This window comes from Monodon monoceros, unplaced genomic scaffold, assembly GCF_005190385.1.
Source record: "Monodon monoceros isolate NGI ecotype Baffin Bay Population unplaced genomic scaffold, NGI_Narwhal_1 Super_Scaffold_5, whole genome shotgun sequence".
In the NCBI taxonomy this organism is placed as follows: Eukaryota; Metazoa; Chordata; class Mammalia; order Artiodactyla; family Monodontidae; genus Monodon; species Monodon monoceros.
The window spans coordinates 90,770,496-90,788,924 of NW_021703782.1; the positions used below are offsets into that span (position 1 = coordinate 90,770,496).

Sequence of the window (18,429 nt, forward strand, 5' to 3'; positions counted from 1 at the left end):
TCCATCACTCACTGCTCTGCAAAACATCTTAAGTGAGAAATTGCTTTAAAAATTTAGTGCCGGGCTTCCCTGGTGGCGCAGTGGTTGAGTCTGCCTGCCGATGCAGGGGACACGGGTTCGTGCCCTGGTCCGGGAAGATCCCACATGCTGCGGAGTGGCTGGGCCCGTGAGCCATGGCCGCTGAGCCCGCGCGTCCGGAGCCTGTGCTCTGCAACGGGAGAGGCCACGGCAGTGAGAGGCCCCCGTACCGCAAAAAAAAAAAAAAATTTAGTGTGTGGGAAGAAAACAATGGTCTCTCTTGAGACCATTTTGCACTCCTTCCTGTAGCGAGAGCTATGTACTTTATTTTCTTTTTTGCTCTAGCTTGCATGTATCTCAGAACTCAGTTTGAAGCTTAGTCATAGTATCTGTTACACTAAACCAACAAGAGGTCTCCTTTTCTTAAAACTAATGTGTTGTTATTTCATTTAATTTACTGTCACACCATTGATTAGACTCACTTCAAAATTCTCTATGAAAAGGGATGGAAATAACAAAGCTGATGGACTAATGGAATTCTTCCTCCAAGGTAGTGGTTTCCAGGCATCAGTGCACATCAGATCTTATTTAAAGGCATAGCTCTAGGTTGCATTCCCCAGGGATTCAGATCTGATGCGTCTCTGTTAAGGCCTTTTAACAATCTCCCAAATGATCTTTACATAGGTAGTCTATGAACTACACTTTGAGAAACATTGATGTAAAGATTTCTACCTGGAATGTCTTCATTCCAGATGAAGCTTAAAAATTTAAGAAGAAACTTAGCTTATTCACCATTAGTATTAGGATAGCTTCAAATTTATTCATTTGTTGAGTGCCTACTATATTCCATGTAGTGAGGTAAATCCAAGGTTACAGAGATAAATAAGACATGGTTCATTTCTTGAAAAGTTTTCAAAATTTAGTGAGGAAGGTGAACATGCAAGCAAGTAATTACAGTAATTAAAGTTCAATATATTTGCAATGATAGAAGTTTGGGCAGGATACATACACAGGACAGGGGAGACAGTGAAAGGTCAGGGAAAGCTTCAGAGAGGTGAGGTCTCACAGGGCTTTGATGGATGAATGGCAGCTCATGGTACAGATCACATCTCAGTGAGGGAGGGGGAAAAGGCAGACTTATCATGCTAGCACAGGCACACTGACCCCTAACCAGGGAGTCAAAGATGGACTAAAGAGTTTGGGATAGTATCTATTGGAGGCGCTATGAAGACCGGAAGGAGCTGCAATTTGACTCACAAGCTATTTGAGTTTATAGTCTATGCTATCTTTCTTGGACATCATTTTAAAATGGGTGTATATCTACCATCTCATCAGCATGGGACCCTACAGTTTGGAGGCCTATCTATGGTCCTATTGGGACATCCAGAATCCCATCTCAAAGGCTACAGAAATGTTCCCAAGCCAAGCCCCTTTAGACAACTGGGATATTACCGTGTCACTTAAGATTAAGGTTGTGACTCCTATTTCTTTTCCCAGATAAAATTTCTGGTTAGCTAAAAAATAAATAAATAATTTGAAAATGCTGGTTCTTATTAAACTTCAGCTTCTTTGACTACTATCAGAGCTCAGGTATCTTCCTTTTCATGCGATTAGGTCACAATGTCATTTAAAAGTAAACGAAGATTTTGATAAATATACTGTAGTTATATACAGTGTTAACATTGGAGGAAACTGAGTGAAGAGTACCTGGGAACTTTCCTATGCTTCCTTTACAGCTCTTCTGTAAATCTAAAATTAGTCCCAAATAAAATCCTTTTGAAAGGGTAAACTAATAACGACTTCTGTCCTCATCATCAAGCTGTTTAGCATCTCCTCCCATTAAAGCCAGAAGATAATTTTTTTAAGAATGAAAAAAGTGAACCAGAACCGAGATTCAACTTTCGACTTACAGTTAAACTTGTAATGTACTTACAGAACCATTTTAACAAAAATATTCCTAATAGTTGCTCTAGCTACGTCGAGGACTGAAATCAAAACAAGTTAACCTTGTGTGGCTCTTGTCTGATTTCCTTGGTAAACATGTCTTACTCACAGTCATTATTCGCCATCCATATTTACAAGCTAGGAAAATGTTATTATCTCAAAGGCCACAGAAATGTTCCCAGCCCAAGCCACTTTAGAGAACTGAGATGTCACAGAGGCAGGCCAGCCTGACTTGGAGGAGAGAGTCACAGTTTGTGAGGGTACCATGTATGTTTTTCTAAAGGAACTTGCGCTCCCATCCCTTCAGAGATGGAGCCACAGTGGATAAACCTCTTTATGCATTGCTCTGCTTCAAAGGGGACAGAAATGTAAACAGTGGCAGCACACCAGGATCGGGTTTCTTTGCTTTAGCCACCAAGAAGTCAGGAAAGGAAAACCAGGTATTTACTTAGGTTTATCATTACTATTGTCAGGTTTTCTTTTAATGATTGGAAAACAAAAGAAGAATCTGTTCAGAAACAAAGTACCACAGAGCCTCACTGTGATTTCTTTTCAACCACCCCTGAGCCATTTTTTTAAAGTATAAAATTAAAAATTAAAATGACCTTTTTTGTTCTTTGTGATGCTTGTCTACTAACAGGCATCTCTGACTCAATAATTCTTAAAATACCATGCTATATGAGACAAATGTAGCCTATTTAAGAATGGATTCAAATAATCTAACATTGATTAGCATCTATGTTTTAATAATAGGGCCTGAAGAATGGATTTCTCTTTCTAGAGTGATTCTTCTCGGATAATTGAGGAATGGATTTAAGCACAGGCTTTTAACACCTACAGAAAGGCTATTCAACATGATCAATATCTGGGATGCAGCCAGCTAAGGCAGACTGAAATTTAAAGACAAGATAAAATAAAATAACCTTCTACCTCTGAAGTCAGTTGGAAGAACAGCTTTCATCAGTAAGGAAGATACCATAGAGATAGAAATAGCAAGCAAGCAAGCAAGCAAGAGCTAGAAGACATGGCTTCAAAATTAGCCCTCAGTACCTTCTAGCTGTGTCTTAGTTGCTGTATTAACTTGTTTGTACAAATCATTTCACTTAATCTTCTTCATAATTCTATGAGTTGGGAGTCGATACCTACATTTTCTGCATGAAGAAGCTGAAGTTCAAAGAAGTTGAGCAAATATCACAGATCAAACAGCTAATAAGCAGTAGAGTGAGGACTCAAACCCAGATCCACTTGCCTGGTTTGTTTTCAGGGTATTATATATAACTGTAAGGAAACAATTCTAGTAATACAATTTTGATTTCCCAATTTCTGAGTATGTCCTTAGAAAAAGCCCTAGAATGGTATTCTTAGAGTACCAGAGATTTCCTTAAGATATTGCCTAAGAAGAAAATTATAAATGATGCCATCCTACAAAGAGCAAAGAATGTGCTATTTCAGCCTCCATTGAGACTTCAACTCTAGATAGCCAAATTCCTATTATCTTCTTGGCTTTCCTCACTCTTACAGTCAAAAGAATGGAAACCGTCTCACAGGTCTGCCTGTTTTCTCTTCTGGTTTCATTTCTTTCTTTCTACAAGATCTACATGACCTGTATTATTTAACCAAATATATTCCTTTTATTTCCGCCAGAGAATCTTGATGACTTTCCCTCCTTCTATATAACAATACATTTCCCCTCCAAACTTCTTCTCCCATCAACTAATACGGTGAACTGAGTAGGAAAAAGTTAATTGACCTTAGAATCAAGTCATATTTACTCATTCTCACACACACACACATATTCAAAATTGGGGAGATAGACCTTAATAAAAGCAAATATAGAAATGAGTATTGGGTATTCAGGACTTTCAGTGGAACCAATGACCTGTTTTATTATATGAACGCAAATAAAAACTTACGCAAATTTAGATTCATAGAGGTAGAGTATTGAGAAAGAGTCTTGCTATTCTTTGAATTTGTGAGACTCTTGGTGTATGTTAGTTTTAGTTCCTGGTACCACAAGATAAGAGGATAAATTACGAAAAGAGGGAAAGATAAGAGGTGGTTCAAAAGTGAGCAGTCAGGATGGTAAACTGGGGCTAGCAAGCTTGGAAAAATGAAAATATTTGATGGATTTTTTTTTTCATTTTTGTCCAGTGGATAGAAGTAGGAAGTCTTGGCGGCGGGGGGGGGGGGGGGGGATTATAAGGAGACTGATTTTAGTTTGATTTAGAATATATATGTATATATTTTTAAAACACAGTTGTTCAAAATGGGTTGATATGATAATGCTGAGTTCCTCATAAACCAAAGTGTTCAAGAAAATGATGGATATCCTCTTTAACTTGGATGTTGATTTTATCTCAGATTATTCCAATATGAGAAGTCTCAGATTCTCTGTTCTAAATGTCCTACTGAACAATCCCAAGAAAGCAGAGACGGAAAATGAATCACTATCCAACTCTTTTTTAAAGAATTTCCTTTCTCTACAAGAGACTGTGCTGGACTTTAGGGGAAAAAAAGACAGCAAAAGCAAAGTATGCTATTCTGCTCCCTCCTCCACCCCGTACTCCCCACCCCCTAAAGAAGATTACAAATCACATTGGAAGACAAGACTGATGCAGTACACATAAGGCAATTAAACGAAAAGTTAACAATTAAGTGAGAATAAAGACCATGAAACAGAATACGTAAAAATTGATAAGAAGTAAAGCAATCAGTTTAGAAGACAAGAGGGATCGTGGTAGGCTAGGCAAGCAGGATACACGGAAAAACTAGGGCTACAGTTTGACCTTGAAATAACAATCTCATACACTGAATGCTGGTACTCAACCTTAAATAGTTTGCAGGTATTCTTGCATATTTGTCTCTAATGTAAAGTAACCTCAATTGTGTGCGCATGTGTGTGAATGTGAATGTGTATATTAATACCTAAGCATATGTAAATATGTATCTATAAAGATGTATATTTGCATTTGTGTATAGAAAAAAACTTTGAGAGTCTATATACGAAAGTATAATTTCTGGTGGAACTTCCAGACCTCCTCCTAGGAAAATGGCAAATCTTAGACATTCTTTCATCTTCCGAGTTGGTTCTACATATCTGGAGTGGGGGAAATGGGTGCATTAGTTCAAAACTGCTTCCAATTCCAAACAGATCAAGTAAAATGAACAATAATAACAATAGTAACAACAAGGTGAAAGATGGCAAAGGAAAATCAGCATTGCCCTCAGAGTCTACTTTAAAATACAGCCCAGTAAAAGATCACGGTGTAAAATTAAAAGGAGACTGAGGATTTACCTGTACTTGCTCTAGAATCCTAGCGAGAGTAGTGTAAGAGATGAGTAAATAAAGTTCTCAAAACTTACTTAAGGCCCTTCAACTTTAGTGGAACAAAATTTTGGAGATATAGCAGCCAGATAACAAAGACACTTAATATTCCCAGAGAAGTCCCTTGACCATCTCAGGCACTCATAAATAGTTATTTGGCTGGTGAAAAAAAAAAAAAAGGGGGGTTTCTAAGCTTAGAAATAAGCACAATTGTGCTGATGAACCTAGAAAGATATGCGCAGCCCAAAGGCATTCAAATATAATTTTTCAGGTCCAATCTGGTCCAACTATGGACTTTTATTTACTTATTCTGATTAAGATCTGTGTGGCAAACAGGGAATCTCTGCAGTTTTCAAATGTCCAGATGACCAGTTTTTAGCATGGAAAATAACTCATTTTTAGCCAACATGACCTTGATACTTAAAAAAATAAAATAAGAATGTGCCACGGACTTGATTGGTGGAGGTAGGGAAAGTTCAGAGTAAAATCTAACTGGGAAATTATAAGTTCACTTAAATTTAAGAGTATTGGGTATTAAGTACCAAAATGAGGCCTTCTCACTGTGATGCTAGGTTAGAACAGAAGATTTGGTGTCTGAAAGTTGGAGTGGCATTTCTGGGTCTGGGTCTTCATCTGAAGCAAATCTGTGAGTCTCAGATTCCTTGTCTGGAAAATGGGCTGAATAATATCAATCATGTACAATCAGAGAGATATGGTGAGGATTAAGTGAGATAATGTACAATGTGTGTGAAAGTCTCCATAATCTGTAAAGAATTATACCAATGTATTCTTATCATTAAAAGTAGTTAACAATAGCGTTGCCATTTTATACTAAAAAAATTATTGTACTTGGCTTATCACTAATTCAAAGAAAGGTCTATTCTAACTATACTCCAATAAAATTAAAATATTTTTTCAACAACAAAGAAAGGTCTAAATTGACATGAAAAAATAAATCTTCATGATAGAAAAATAGAGCTTCATGTGGGCTCTACATCTGATATGGTTGTATTAAACATTTTGGAACAATTAATTTGGTGGTTGTCTCTTTTCTAGGATTTTTAAAATTCTAAAAATTCTCAATTCCGTATACCCAATTTAGCTATTTTGATATTTTTCTTTGTAGCTTGCTTTACTGGTTTTTTCCTGAAAGAGAATGACTTGCTCCTCTCTGCTCTCTGAGCAGCCTCTGGGAATTGATACAGAGGAGAGAATCTCTGTTGGTTGTAGGCTCCGTCCTGCAGACACCCCCTAATCCTCTGTTTACCACAACATGAGTCTATTACCATAGAAATGATAGCTGAGATCCCAGATTCAACATCACTGACTTCACAGCAGGGCCTCGTAAGTGGAGAAGCCACGCTGACAAGGAGAAGCACAATCACTACTACTATTATCAGAAGAGTAGACAGTCTGTGGCCTTGAAAGAAAGGGTAATTGTCAACATCGCAATAAAAATGCATGAATGAGCTGTGTTGTTGGGATATGCTGTAGTTCATTTTCTGTGTAATACTGCCTAACTAAAAGTAATGATTTGAAATTGTATGTCATTTAATAGTTTGCTTTTAAAAGGTCAGAAGTTTCACTTGGTTGCATTTGTCTCTCATTGAGATAAGAGACAAGCAGATTCTAATTCATCTTTACAGCGCTGTTTCAGTGCTCAAAGGTTTCCCTTTTCATGATGCGTTGTTTTTGTTTGTGTTTGTCTGTTTGTCTTGTTTCTATTAATAGAAGAGAGTGAACCTGAGCAAGATACTAAAGGTATTTTTTTTTGCTTTCTGCACTGCTTCTTTTTAAATGTATGGTTCGATTCAACTGTTTATTTCTCTGACTTTGTAAACAACTCTGAGTGCCATGATTTTGTAAGGAAATAACAAACGATGTATGGGGAATATTAATTCAGCATTTAACAGTGTTATTAGATGGGCTGCCTTATTACATAATATAGTTATTGAGCACTTACTTTTATTAAGAAAAGTTTGAATCAACAGAAATGTTTAAACTTTGTACCCCAAACTCTGAAAATGCAAACAAAATGAAGTGACGTAAATCAACATGAGAATATAAATCTCACACAGATTGGAATAGAAAAATCCTCTGACCAAAAGCCTTGCGGGGACAGGAGGTGAGGGTGTTACAATCTTCGGAGACTTGTAAAAATGTCAAGGTGCCAGCTTAGGTTTTTACTGTCATTACTTGAAGTGGACAAGTATTATGCAACTGCTCCAAACCAAACCAAATCAATCATAGTGTTCTAATCTAACTTTTGTGTATTTTGGATGAAATTCACAAGTTCTCATATAATACAGTTTGGCTCTAGGAATAAACCCTAGGGTGGTATTCTTTGAAATAGCACCTCCTTATCTTAGTATTTCAAATAAGGTATCCGAGATGTTTTCCTATTTCTAAGTATCAGGCTGCTTATAACTAAATTTAGATAAAATTATTTCACCTGCTCCTGTGTGGTTTTGGGGGGTTTTGTTTGTTTGTTTTTTAGTTTTTGTTTTGCTTGTTTTCAATTTACTCCTGTCAGTGCTGGTTTGAATCAAGTAGCCTCAAAGACCTCTTTAAGAGAAGCTAGAAAATTAGAAAGAAGGAAGAGAATGAAAGAAAAAATTCATGCAAACTTATTGTGTCCTTTGAAATAATTGCTCAGAAATAGAATTTATAAGGGACTTCAGTATTCTTCTGGTCCTACTCGCTTAGCAAGAAAAGAGAGGCAATTCACCTCAAGCCAAACTGCTTATTAATTTCAGGATTTAACTTGGGTCCCCCACCTGTTAGGCTTTCCATTACCCCACCAGGCAAATTTCAGAGTGTATAATGGCCCTACTTCCTTATTACAAATTCAGATTACCCCTTAAAATGGCAACCAATAATAAACTTTATTATATATCTGAAAGTGCTTTGAAAAATGGAATGAGAAAGATGTGGCGGGGTGGGGGGAAGAAGGGAGGGAAGGAAGGAAAAGGAAAGAAGCAGAGAGAGAAAGGAAATGGGAATACAATACGGTATATTATACAGAACTTTGGAATCGCTGGCTGCTTAAGCCCAATTTTGAATACAGGATTCTCAACCTGCAGTTAGTATTATTGTAAACTTACCCCAGAGAAAGTAGAGCCCCAAACTCAGAACTAGATACCATGAGAGGAAACCCAGGGATAAACAGATTGCCCGTGTCTATTTTACATGTTTCAGATGGAGAATAACGTGCTTGGCCATAGGAAAGCAAGTCAGAAACAGCTCACAGTGAATTGGAGAACGATGGATAAAACTATTTGTAGAAAGAAGAGTTGGATCATTTTTTTCTTTAAAAATCCACATCAAAACAATTGTAAACATTTTCCAAATTACTCAGTAATGTCATGCCCCTTCTATCAAACAGCTCGTTTATGCAACAAAAACACTTCTATATTGTCTTTCATGCAAATATAGGTACAATAGAGATATTCAAGGGACATTTATTTGATATGAAACCTATCACGTTACTTTTAAAATGGATGGCTCCGAACGAAGTTTCAGTTTGTGGCTGCCGCTAAAACAATGGGAGTTTATTACTGAACTATGTTTAAGTTTATTATTACAGGTATACTGTTATCCATGGAGCAGTCTGGCATTTATTTTTAATGGCAACTGGCTTTATTGTTTTGAATGTTTGATAAATGTGGTGAAATTTCCTTCTCCATCCCTTCATCTTTTATGCTTGGAGCTGGTAACAAATACTGATGGGTATAAGAATATTAGCTTCATTGCTGATAAAGCTGAATTGAAAAATAAAGCTTTCTCTTCCTTCATCCAAGAATTGGAGTCAAGTGATCTACTGATTCCTCCCCACAGCTCCACCTTTCACCTGGAGTCATAGGATGGCGAAGTCCTGACCTGGAGAATTACCTACTGCATATTAACCCATACCCTTCTTGTTTGCTGGGTAGCTGGCAGAAAGATGGCCCAGAGAGGATTGAGATACTCATCATATATACACTTTTCCCCAATCTCACCAATCAGAGGAGTCACTAATTCACTTATTCAACAAATATCTATTGAGTGCCTACCATGTATCATGCAGGGTTCTGGATCAATTGATCAATGAACCGACCAACGATCTGTCTATCAATCAGCTTGTGTTAATGAACAAAGCAAGCTTTGCCCTTCTGATGCTTACATTCCAGGAGAAGAGACAGCCAAAAAACAAACAAATCAATACTTATGACATGGTGTGAGGGGATGTGTCGAGAAAGCATTATGAGAAGACATCTGAGTCAAAACCTAAAAGACATTTGCAACCTTCTTTGAGGGAGGGAAACTGGCAGGAAAGGTGTAAGCTATCTTTCAATACTGAAAAAAGAGTCAAGTTTCTATTTTATCTTTTGGCAAGAATGTGGGAGGGCAGGAGAGACCAGCTTCCCTTTATTTCCTGGCCTTTTTTTTTTTTCTCTTAACCCATCAGACTTGACAATGAAACCCATGATCAGCCAAGGGTATATCTGCCCCCTTGGAGCAGGAGACCAGCAGGTTGTCAGCACAACCCTACATTCATGAAGCCACCTGCAATGCCAATGGTGTTCCTTTCTGTACCCTCCTGTGCCCCACTGGACCTCCCAGAAGGTTCTGATATGGGACAGAGCAGCACATTAATTAAATTAACCCCAAGGCTACGTTGACCTCTAGAACGATGATGGACTGTTTTAGTTACCATTGCACATAATTCTTAACTGTGTTGTGCAATATGGATCATCAGAGGTTTTGCAATGAGCCCAAATGATATTCCAAATAATGTAACGCCAACCAAAGAAGAGAAAAATCCATAAATTACAGAATAAATAAATAAATAAACCCTCCCTTATTATTAAATTTCCAGGAAGAATTTAAAGTCCCCCAAATGAAAATTCTTGCCTTTGTAAATTAAAGCAGAAACAAACAATCGAGAGTTCATAGTTCTCTAGTGTCTTACGCTTCTCACCTTCAGCCAGAAGGCTCTCATTCAGTTTTAAGGGCACACTGACTATTGTCCTCTTCAGCAGTTGCTGTCTACACTCTTCCAGCATTTATGGAATTGAATTAAACCCACTCTCAATCTTTCAAGGATGCTGCTTTTTTCCCCAGATTCTCGAAGGCAGTGGGACCCATAAAATGATCATTGCAGTAGACTCAAACTCAAAAACTTCTGGACCCACAAGTATAGCCCCAACCCCCTACAAGGGTTATTTCAGCCAAATGATGAATATGGACTCAATTATGTTGTGCAATCTAGGTCTCCATTATTGTTGCCAGAAAACATCAGAAGGAAAAGAACCCCTGGGTGTACCCTCGCTCAGATGCCAGTCACTCTGTGTTAGTTGTCCAGGGTCCACAATCTGTGAACTTAGACTGACTTGGGAGAAATCTCCTATCAGGTGTTCAGATGGGGTACCATGTTTGTCGCTCTGGAAGAAATGTACACTGCCTCCTAGCTGGCTTGTCTTCTTGAGAAATTTGGACTTTCCAATGCGGACAGCCTCTGTCTTCTAGTCTTGCTTGACACTTCCTTCTGACCCATCCAGCATTTTGCAACTTTTTAATTTTCCATTTCACCTTGGAGCCTTGTTTTTCTGGAACTCCAACAGAGGTGCAGCCTTCACCCCTATTTTAAGAAAGCAGTTTTAGCTCTCACCGCCTGGCTCTCAGGACTGGCTCCATAACTTGTGGACCAGGTGCAAATGACAGTGAGGGCCCCTAGTTCAAAAATCACTTATAATTTCAAGACACAGGCAGCAGAAAAATAAACGAAGCATGGGTCCCTCTAAGCATGGTGCCCTGGGGGACTACACAGGTCACTCGCTCTTGGAGCCGACCCTGCTGACCACCACAATGACTGCTATTCCTCTTGCTATGGAATTTTTCATAGGTTATGAAATTTTTCATAGGTTTTCATAGGTTATAACTATTGCCTGCTAGGGAAAATTTTCCCTGAGTCCCACATTTTGTTTCAGTTTGGAATCATCCCCCACAGAGCTCTGATCTAAAACTGTGGTGGTTATTTCTGAACTCTTAGGACTGACACCTCTGACAAATGTTTTTCCAAAAGAGGTATGTGTCCCATTGCATGTTTCTCTGGAGCTGTAGAGTAAGCTCTACTGCAATTTTTAAACTTTTTAATGTTAAAACATTTCAATCTTACAAAAAAGTAGATACAGTAATATATTAATAGTAAACTCCCATGTTCCCATCACCCAACAGCAACAGTGATCGATAGTCTACCATTTTTGTTTTATCTAACCCAGTACCATTTTATTGCTGCTGGTTTATTTTAAAGCAAATCCCAGACATGGATTCAATCAGTCCGTATTTACTTTAAGGCTTTTTAACGCAGTCACATTACCATTTTCATTACCCCATCCATCCCAGCTAGCACTAATTTCTTAATACCATTTACTACCAGGACAGTGCAATTTTTATTTGATTGTCTCAAAAAACTTCTTTTTACATCTGATTTGTTGCATAAGAATCCAAATGAGAATTCACACATTACATTTAGGGCTATGCCTCTTAAGCCTTTCTCAATCTATAATAGTTCCCTCTTTTTCTTTTTTTCCCCCAATGTTATTTATTTGGTGAGGAAACAACATAACTTGCCCTGTTCAATTGTCTATATTTGGGATATGATTGAATTTTATCCTTATAATGTTGTTTAACATGTTCCTCAATCCTCTATTCTTCTGTATATTGGTAATTCGACCCCAGGACTTAAAATCAGGCTCAATTTTGTGTTTATTTGGGGCAAGGGGGAAAATTCAGCTTCCTTTTAAACATTAAATCCACTTTTTTTTTTTTCTTTAACATTTTTGCCTTGAAGTTGGCACCTTCCCTCCTTTTTTTTTCTCCTGGCTTTAGGGTCCAACATGTGTATTTCTAGCACGCTCTTCTAGATTCCACCTCTTAGAGTCCTCAATATCAAAAGATAGAAAGGTGAGTTCAGTGATGTTGAGCATTCTTTCATGTGTTTGTTGGCAATCTGTATATCTTTGGAGAAATGTCTATTTAGGTCAGAAATGCAAATGAAAACCACAATGAGGTATCACCTCACACTGGTCAGAATGGCCATCATCAAAAAATCTACAAACAATAAATGCTGGGGAGGGTGTGGAGAAAAGGGAACCCTCTTGCACTGTTGGTGGGAATGTAAATTAATACAGCCACTATGGAGAACAGTATGGAGATTCCTTAAAAAACTAAAAATAGAACTACCATATGACCCAGCAATACCACTACTGGGCATATACCCTGAGAAAACCATAATTCAAAAAGACACATGCACCCCAATGTTCACTGCAGCTCTATTTACAATAGCCAGGACATGGAAGCAGCCTAAGTGTCCATCGACAGATGAATGGATAAAGAAGATGTGGCACATATTATACAATGGAATATTACTCAGCCATAAAAAGAAACGAAACTGAGTTATTTGTAGTGAGGTGGGTGGACCTAGAGTCTGTCATACAGAGTGAAGTAAGTCAGGAAGAGAAAAACAAATACCGTATGCTAACACATATATATGGAATCTAAAAAAACAAATGATTCTGATGAACCTAGGGGCAGGACAGGAATAAAGACACAGATGTAGAAAATGGACTTGAGGACAGGGGGAGGGGAAAGGGTAAGCTGGGACAAAGTGAGAGAGTGGCATGGACATATATACACTACCAAACGTAAAATAGACAGCTAGTGGGAAGCAGCCGCATAGCACAGGGAGATCAGCTTGGTGCTCTGTGACCACCTAGAGGGGTGGGATAGGGAGGGTGGGAGGGAGGCTCAAGAGGGAGGGGATATGGGGATATATGTATACATATAGCTGATTCACTTTGTTATACCGCAGAAACTAACACAACAGCGTAAAGCAATTATATTCCAATAAAGATGTTTAAAAAAAAGAAGATGATCAATAGATTGTGGGTGTTCGATTCTTGTGGTTAAGGACAAAATTTATATTTTCCTCAAATTTATTATGTTCTAAAATATGATCAGAAAATACAAGGTCCAATTGCCATCTCTCTCTAAAAAAAAAAAGAAAGGTGAGTTCATCTGAACCTGCAAATCTGGAGTTAGAACTTGCAAAAAGCATACAACTGTCAAACAAATCATATCCTCCTATATCTCCTTGAATTATGTAACCCTTTTAAAAAGGTATTCAAAAATCAGAGTAACTTCTAATACAGCTGAATTTGATCTAGCCCTGGCCTGTACATCTCCTATCTAGTATATACTATCTCTTCTGTACTTTCCTTTCGAATACAGACTCCACAAATTTCGCAGTTTTAGAAGAACTAAGCATCAAAGCCTGGTGTTAATTGGAATTTCATAGTCTAATGTTATGTTCTGTCTTTAAGTCCCAGAAAACAAAAGGCAAGAGCAAAAAAAAAAAAAAATCATGTTTGCAGTAAATGGGCAATTAAAAGGATTCCATAATGGTTTAAAGAACACTGGATTTGAAGTCAGAGGAGCTGAACTCAGGTTTCTCACCCATCAGTTTTATTACTTTGGGGAAGAAACTTAAATAACCTGGGATTTTGGTTTCTACATCTATTTAATAAGAGGAGAAATCTAGTTGATCTCTGAAGTCTCTTCCAAGATTAGACCCTTCAATTTATTGTACATTCTAAACCTCATCTCCACTCTTCAATTAAAGGTAAAATTTCTTTTCACACCAAAAGAACTTCCTCTTACCTAGTTAGTGGGGATTCAGCCTCAGAAAAGAATATAAATCACCCATTCTCCTGCCCACTTTTGTCTAAAATATTCCTTTTCTTTTTGACCCTGTATGCTCATCTCACTCTCTGAAAAGTTTGACAGATTTTATCTGTCCTCCCACTATGATACTGTTGAAGATGTAAAGCATTAATTAATTATTTCATTAATTCAATTAAATATTATTACTTTGGTAGGCACTCTCCTAGGTACTGAACAAAACAGGCAAGGGTTTTGGTCGCTGAGGACTCTCGGTCTACTGCGGGGAGACAGACAATAGACAAAAAAATAAATAACTTCAGATAGGGGTAAGGTCTATAAAGACAATGAAACAGGATGATGAAAAAGCAAATGGGGGGAAGGTTAGACTTTACGTTGGGTGGTCAAGGAGGCCCTTTCTGAGAAAGTGTCACTTAAACAGAGACTTAGATGATACAAGGAAACCACGACATGAAGATCTATGGGATGAGTGCTCTAGGCTGAAGGATGGCATGGACATCTCTTAAGTTGGGAACAAGCTTGGTGTATTCTGGAGTGGTGAAAAGCATAGGGTCATAGCATAAATGGCTTAGAAGCCAGGGCACAGTATTTGATATTACCCTTAAGACAGAGGGAACATGGAAGATCCTTCACAGGAGAACATTATTTGATTTGCATTTCTTAAAGACCACTCCAGCTTGACTATTCCCTGTAGGAGAGTCACTCACCACTTCTGTTTTCCTAACAGTTTTTGCCAGAATCCTGCGGCCTCCTGAATCCCACAATGTCACCTTTGGCTCCTTTGTGACCCTGCGCTGTACAGCAACAGGCATCCCTGTCCCCACCATCACCTGGATTGAAAATGGAAACGCTGTGAGTGCCAACTGTATGGAAACTTGTCTGGGGAAGATGCACTGGTAGTGAATTTCAGGGCAGACCACTTATTTGTAGAGTTACCTTGACCTCTGTCATTGGTCCTACCTGCATCTCCATTTTTCAAAGCCTTCCAATATTTTCATCCTAGAAGTCACTGACTTAGAGACTGAACTCCATAGGTTTACTTCTTTCCTTGTATCATGGGGATAGTAGAAAGTCAAATTCATTCTTTATGCTTTTGTGTAAAAGGGAAGTGGTATTAATTCCTTCCCACACAAAACTCATCAATTTAAGAATTGGTCCACTGTTGGAGCCTACTTTGATGAAAAGTAATCCAGAATTAGAACCCATGTCTGTTAGTGCAACAGAATTTTCTAATACTGGTAACAATAACTAACATATAGTATGTGGTTGCTATGACGAGGCCCTGTTCTAAGCACTTTACATAGAAACATTCATTTATTCATTCTACAAATATTATTGAGCATCTCCTGGGCATCAGGCATTATTCTAGACATTGTGGATACAGGCACAACCAAAACAGGTAGTTTCCTGCCCTCAACTTGCTTACATTGTGATGGGGAAAAACAAACAATAAAATAAGCAGATGGGAGAATCTATAGTCTATGTGCACAGTGTCAAATGCCATGGAGAAAAATAAAGCAGGAAAATGAGAAAATACAATCTCAGGAGAAAGATTCCATTTTCAATAAAGTGGTCAGAGAAGCCTTATTAAGATGGAGATATTTGAGCAAAGATCTGAAAGAGCTGAAGGAGGAGGCTATGTAGATAATGCGGGGATTATAACCAGGCAAAGTCACTGAGATAAAGGTGCACCTGGTATGTCAGAGGAACAGCAAGTAGGTCAGTGTGGCTAGAGGTGAGTGAGCAAAGAGGAAAGAGGTAAGGGGTGTGCATGGGGGTTGTAGATCCTACAGGCTTATATAGGTCAATTGATACAATTTGGCTTTATTTGAGTGAGACAGGGTGCCATTGTAGGTCTGTTTCTGTCGTCTGTTTTCCTGGTGACTCTTTCATTGTGTTTTGTTTCCTTGTGTGCCTAGTTATCTTTGACTACCTGCTGTTCATCGTTTTGAGAAAAAAAAATGTCAGAGATTAATTTGAGGTCTAGACAAAGGTTCTTTTCTCCAGAGAATTTTTGTTTGTTTCTGCTAGGGACCAGGGGCTACTACTAATCTTAGACTGCCTTAAACTTGTTATAGTAAAGTAACTTGTAGTCTTGTTCTTCTTTAGCTCTCGAATTAAATTTTAGGTGCCATTTAAAATTCACATCTTATTTGGCAGTATGTTTTGTGGCTTTTCTGTGAAGCTGTAGGAGTTGTCTTAAGCCTCTCCAAGTAGTGTAAAGAGATGCCCTAAGAAAACTGGGTAACTGACAATATGACTATTAATTTGTCTTAAACTCTGTGAAAACAGTTAATACAGAAAATGGAAAGACATAGGCTTTTAAAAAATTCAGTGTTTTCAAAAGGCTCCTTCGAGTTTAGAACTGGAACATATATGATTATTCTCTGTTGGAGTTGAGGAGTAATAAAAAAAAAGCCAATGGTTAGAGTTAGTTTTGGTCTTATTGAGACTCCAACTTCATCTTTCAAGATGTGATTCACAAAAAAACAGAAAGCAAAATGGATTCTTTGGCAGAGATTCTAAAACAGGAATAAAATAAATGAATGGTAACTTTCTTCCAGGAAGAAAGCAAAAGGACATCTGCAGTTCTCATGGTCAGAGAGAGTGTTATTCTTACAGCCAAGTTTTCTTTTTTTTTTTACATCTTTATTAAAGTATAATTGCTTTACAATGGTGTGTTAGTTTCTGCCTTATAACAAAGTGGATCAGTTATACATATACATATGTTCCCATATCTCTTCCCTCTTGCGTCTCCCTCCCTCCCACCCTCCCTATCCCACCCCTCCAGGCGATCACAAAGCACCGAGCTGATCTCCTTGTGCTATGCGGCTGCTTCCCACTAGCTATCTACCTTACATTTGGCAGTGTATATATGTCCATGCCTCTCTCTCGCTTTGTCACAGCCAAGTTTTGTTCTTGGCGCTACTATCCAAGTCCAAATAGAAATCGAGATGACTGCCCCGTGCTGATGCAAAACACAGGAACTGGAGGCAACAGCAGGCAGTTAATGTGGGACAAGTAGCCAACCAGAAAAGTCTATTGAGGAGAACAGGGAAGGGCCACAGACCTGGTATCATTCTGGGTGGGCGGGATTAAGACAAATGCAGAGTTGGGAGCTATTTGACACAGAATAAAACAGAATTTGAACTGTGGCTTTTCACTAACTATAAGCCAGTGAACTAGCTTCATAACACACTACCAAGTACGAGTACTTTAAAAGATGTGAATGCTCCTTTTCTCCCCCTCCATGAACATGCCAAAAACTAAAACCCTGAATGATTACAGCCAAAGAACAAGAGAAAAGCAAGCAACTTACCCCAAAGCCATCAAGAATTCTTTTGCTTTCTTCCTATGGAAATATCATTCATTTTTCATGAAAATTTGTAGTCTTAGATGAACTCAGAGTGAGCAGTAATATCACTTTTGTTTTACAACGTTGGAAATAATAGTTTGGCGTGGCTACAGCAGAGTTTACTTTTCTGAAAGAAAATATCCTTATATTTTGATAAAGAGATTTATTTAAAGTTATACCCATCTATTTATTATTTTGGCATTCAAATAAAAAACGTAGAAAATTTGCACATCTCTCTTGCTTTGTCCAATCAATATAGTTCCTAAAATATGTTAAAAGTTGAATCATTTTAACTTATTAGAAGAATTTTATAAAATAAATAGCCAAATCATCTGTGTTGAAGATTGTGGGTTTTGAATTTCCTTAAAGGGAGGCTCACCTATATATTATACGTATTTTTTTAAATTTATATGTTTATTTATTTTTGGCTGCGTTGGGTCTTCCTTGCTGCATGCGGGCTCTCTCTAGTTGTGGCGAGCAGGGGCTACTCTTCCTTGTGGTGCGCAGGCTGCTCATTGCAGTGGCTTCTCTTGTTGCGGAGCATGGGCTCTAGGTGCACAGGCTCCAGTAGTTGTGGCACGAGGGCTCAGTAGTTGTGGCTCGTGGGCTCTAGAGCGCAGGATCAGTAGTTGTGGCACACGGGCTTAGTTGCTCCACGGCACGTGGGATCTTCCCAGACCAGGGCTCGAACCCATGTCCCCTGCATTGGCAGGCGGACTCTCAACCACTGCGCCACCAGGGATGTCCCTATACATATTTTTAAGAGGCAGTTTTTTGGTTTAAAGGACACAAGCTTTGGAAACATCTCTCACTAACTGGGTAAACCAAGACAATTACATATATCAAGTGGAATATATTAAGTTGAATATTTCAGCAGCTAGATCAAAAGAGGTCAATATTCATAGCTATGTTGATCAAAAACAGCATGGGAAATTTTCTCAATTGTTCCTTTTTCTATGATGCATAGACAGACATTATTACAACTCCCTAAACATGGACCGTATTGGGCCACATCCTAAAGGTCCCTGAGACAATCCTAGCCAGATGGGACTATTTGCAAGACAAG

At 38.3% G+C, this 18,429-nt stretch overlaps 1 protein-coding gene across 5 annotated transcripts in view; it reads left to right on the forward strand.

The window, feature by feature from the left end:
• Nucleotides 1–18,429, forward strand: part of MUSK (muscle associated receptor tyrosine kinase) — a 91,271-nt gene that overhangs the window by 41,268 nt on the left and 31,574 nt on the right. For 3 of the 5 annotated variants that reach the window (XM_029203081.1, XM_029203084.1, XM_029203082.1), the window contains exon 6: nucleotides 14,736–14,860. In XM_029203081.1, the coding sequence (XP_029058914.1) occupies nucleotides 14,736–14,860 (125 nt within the window). Of the gene's footprint in view, nucleotides 1–7,018; nucleotides 7,049–14,735; nucleotides 14,861–18,429 lie in introns of all 5 variants that reach the window. The other 2 variants (XM_029203083.1, XM_029203080.1) reach the window with 1 other exon arrangement.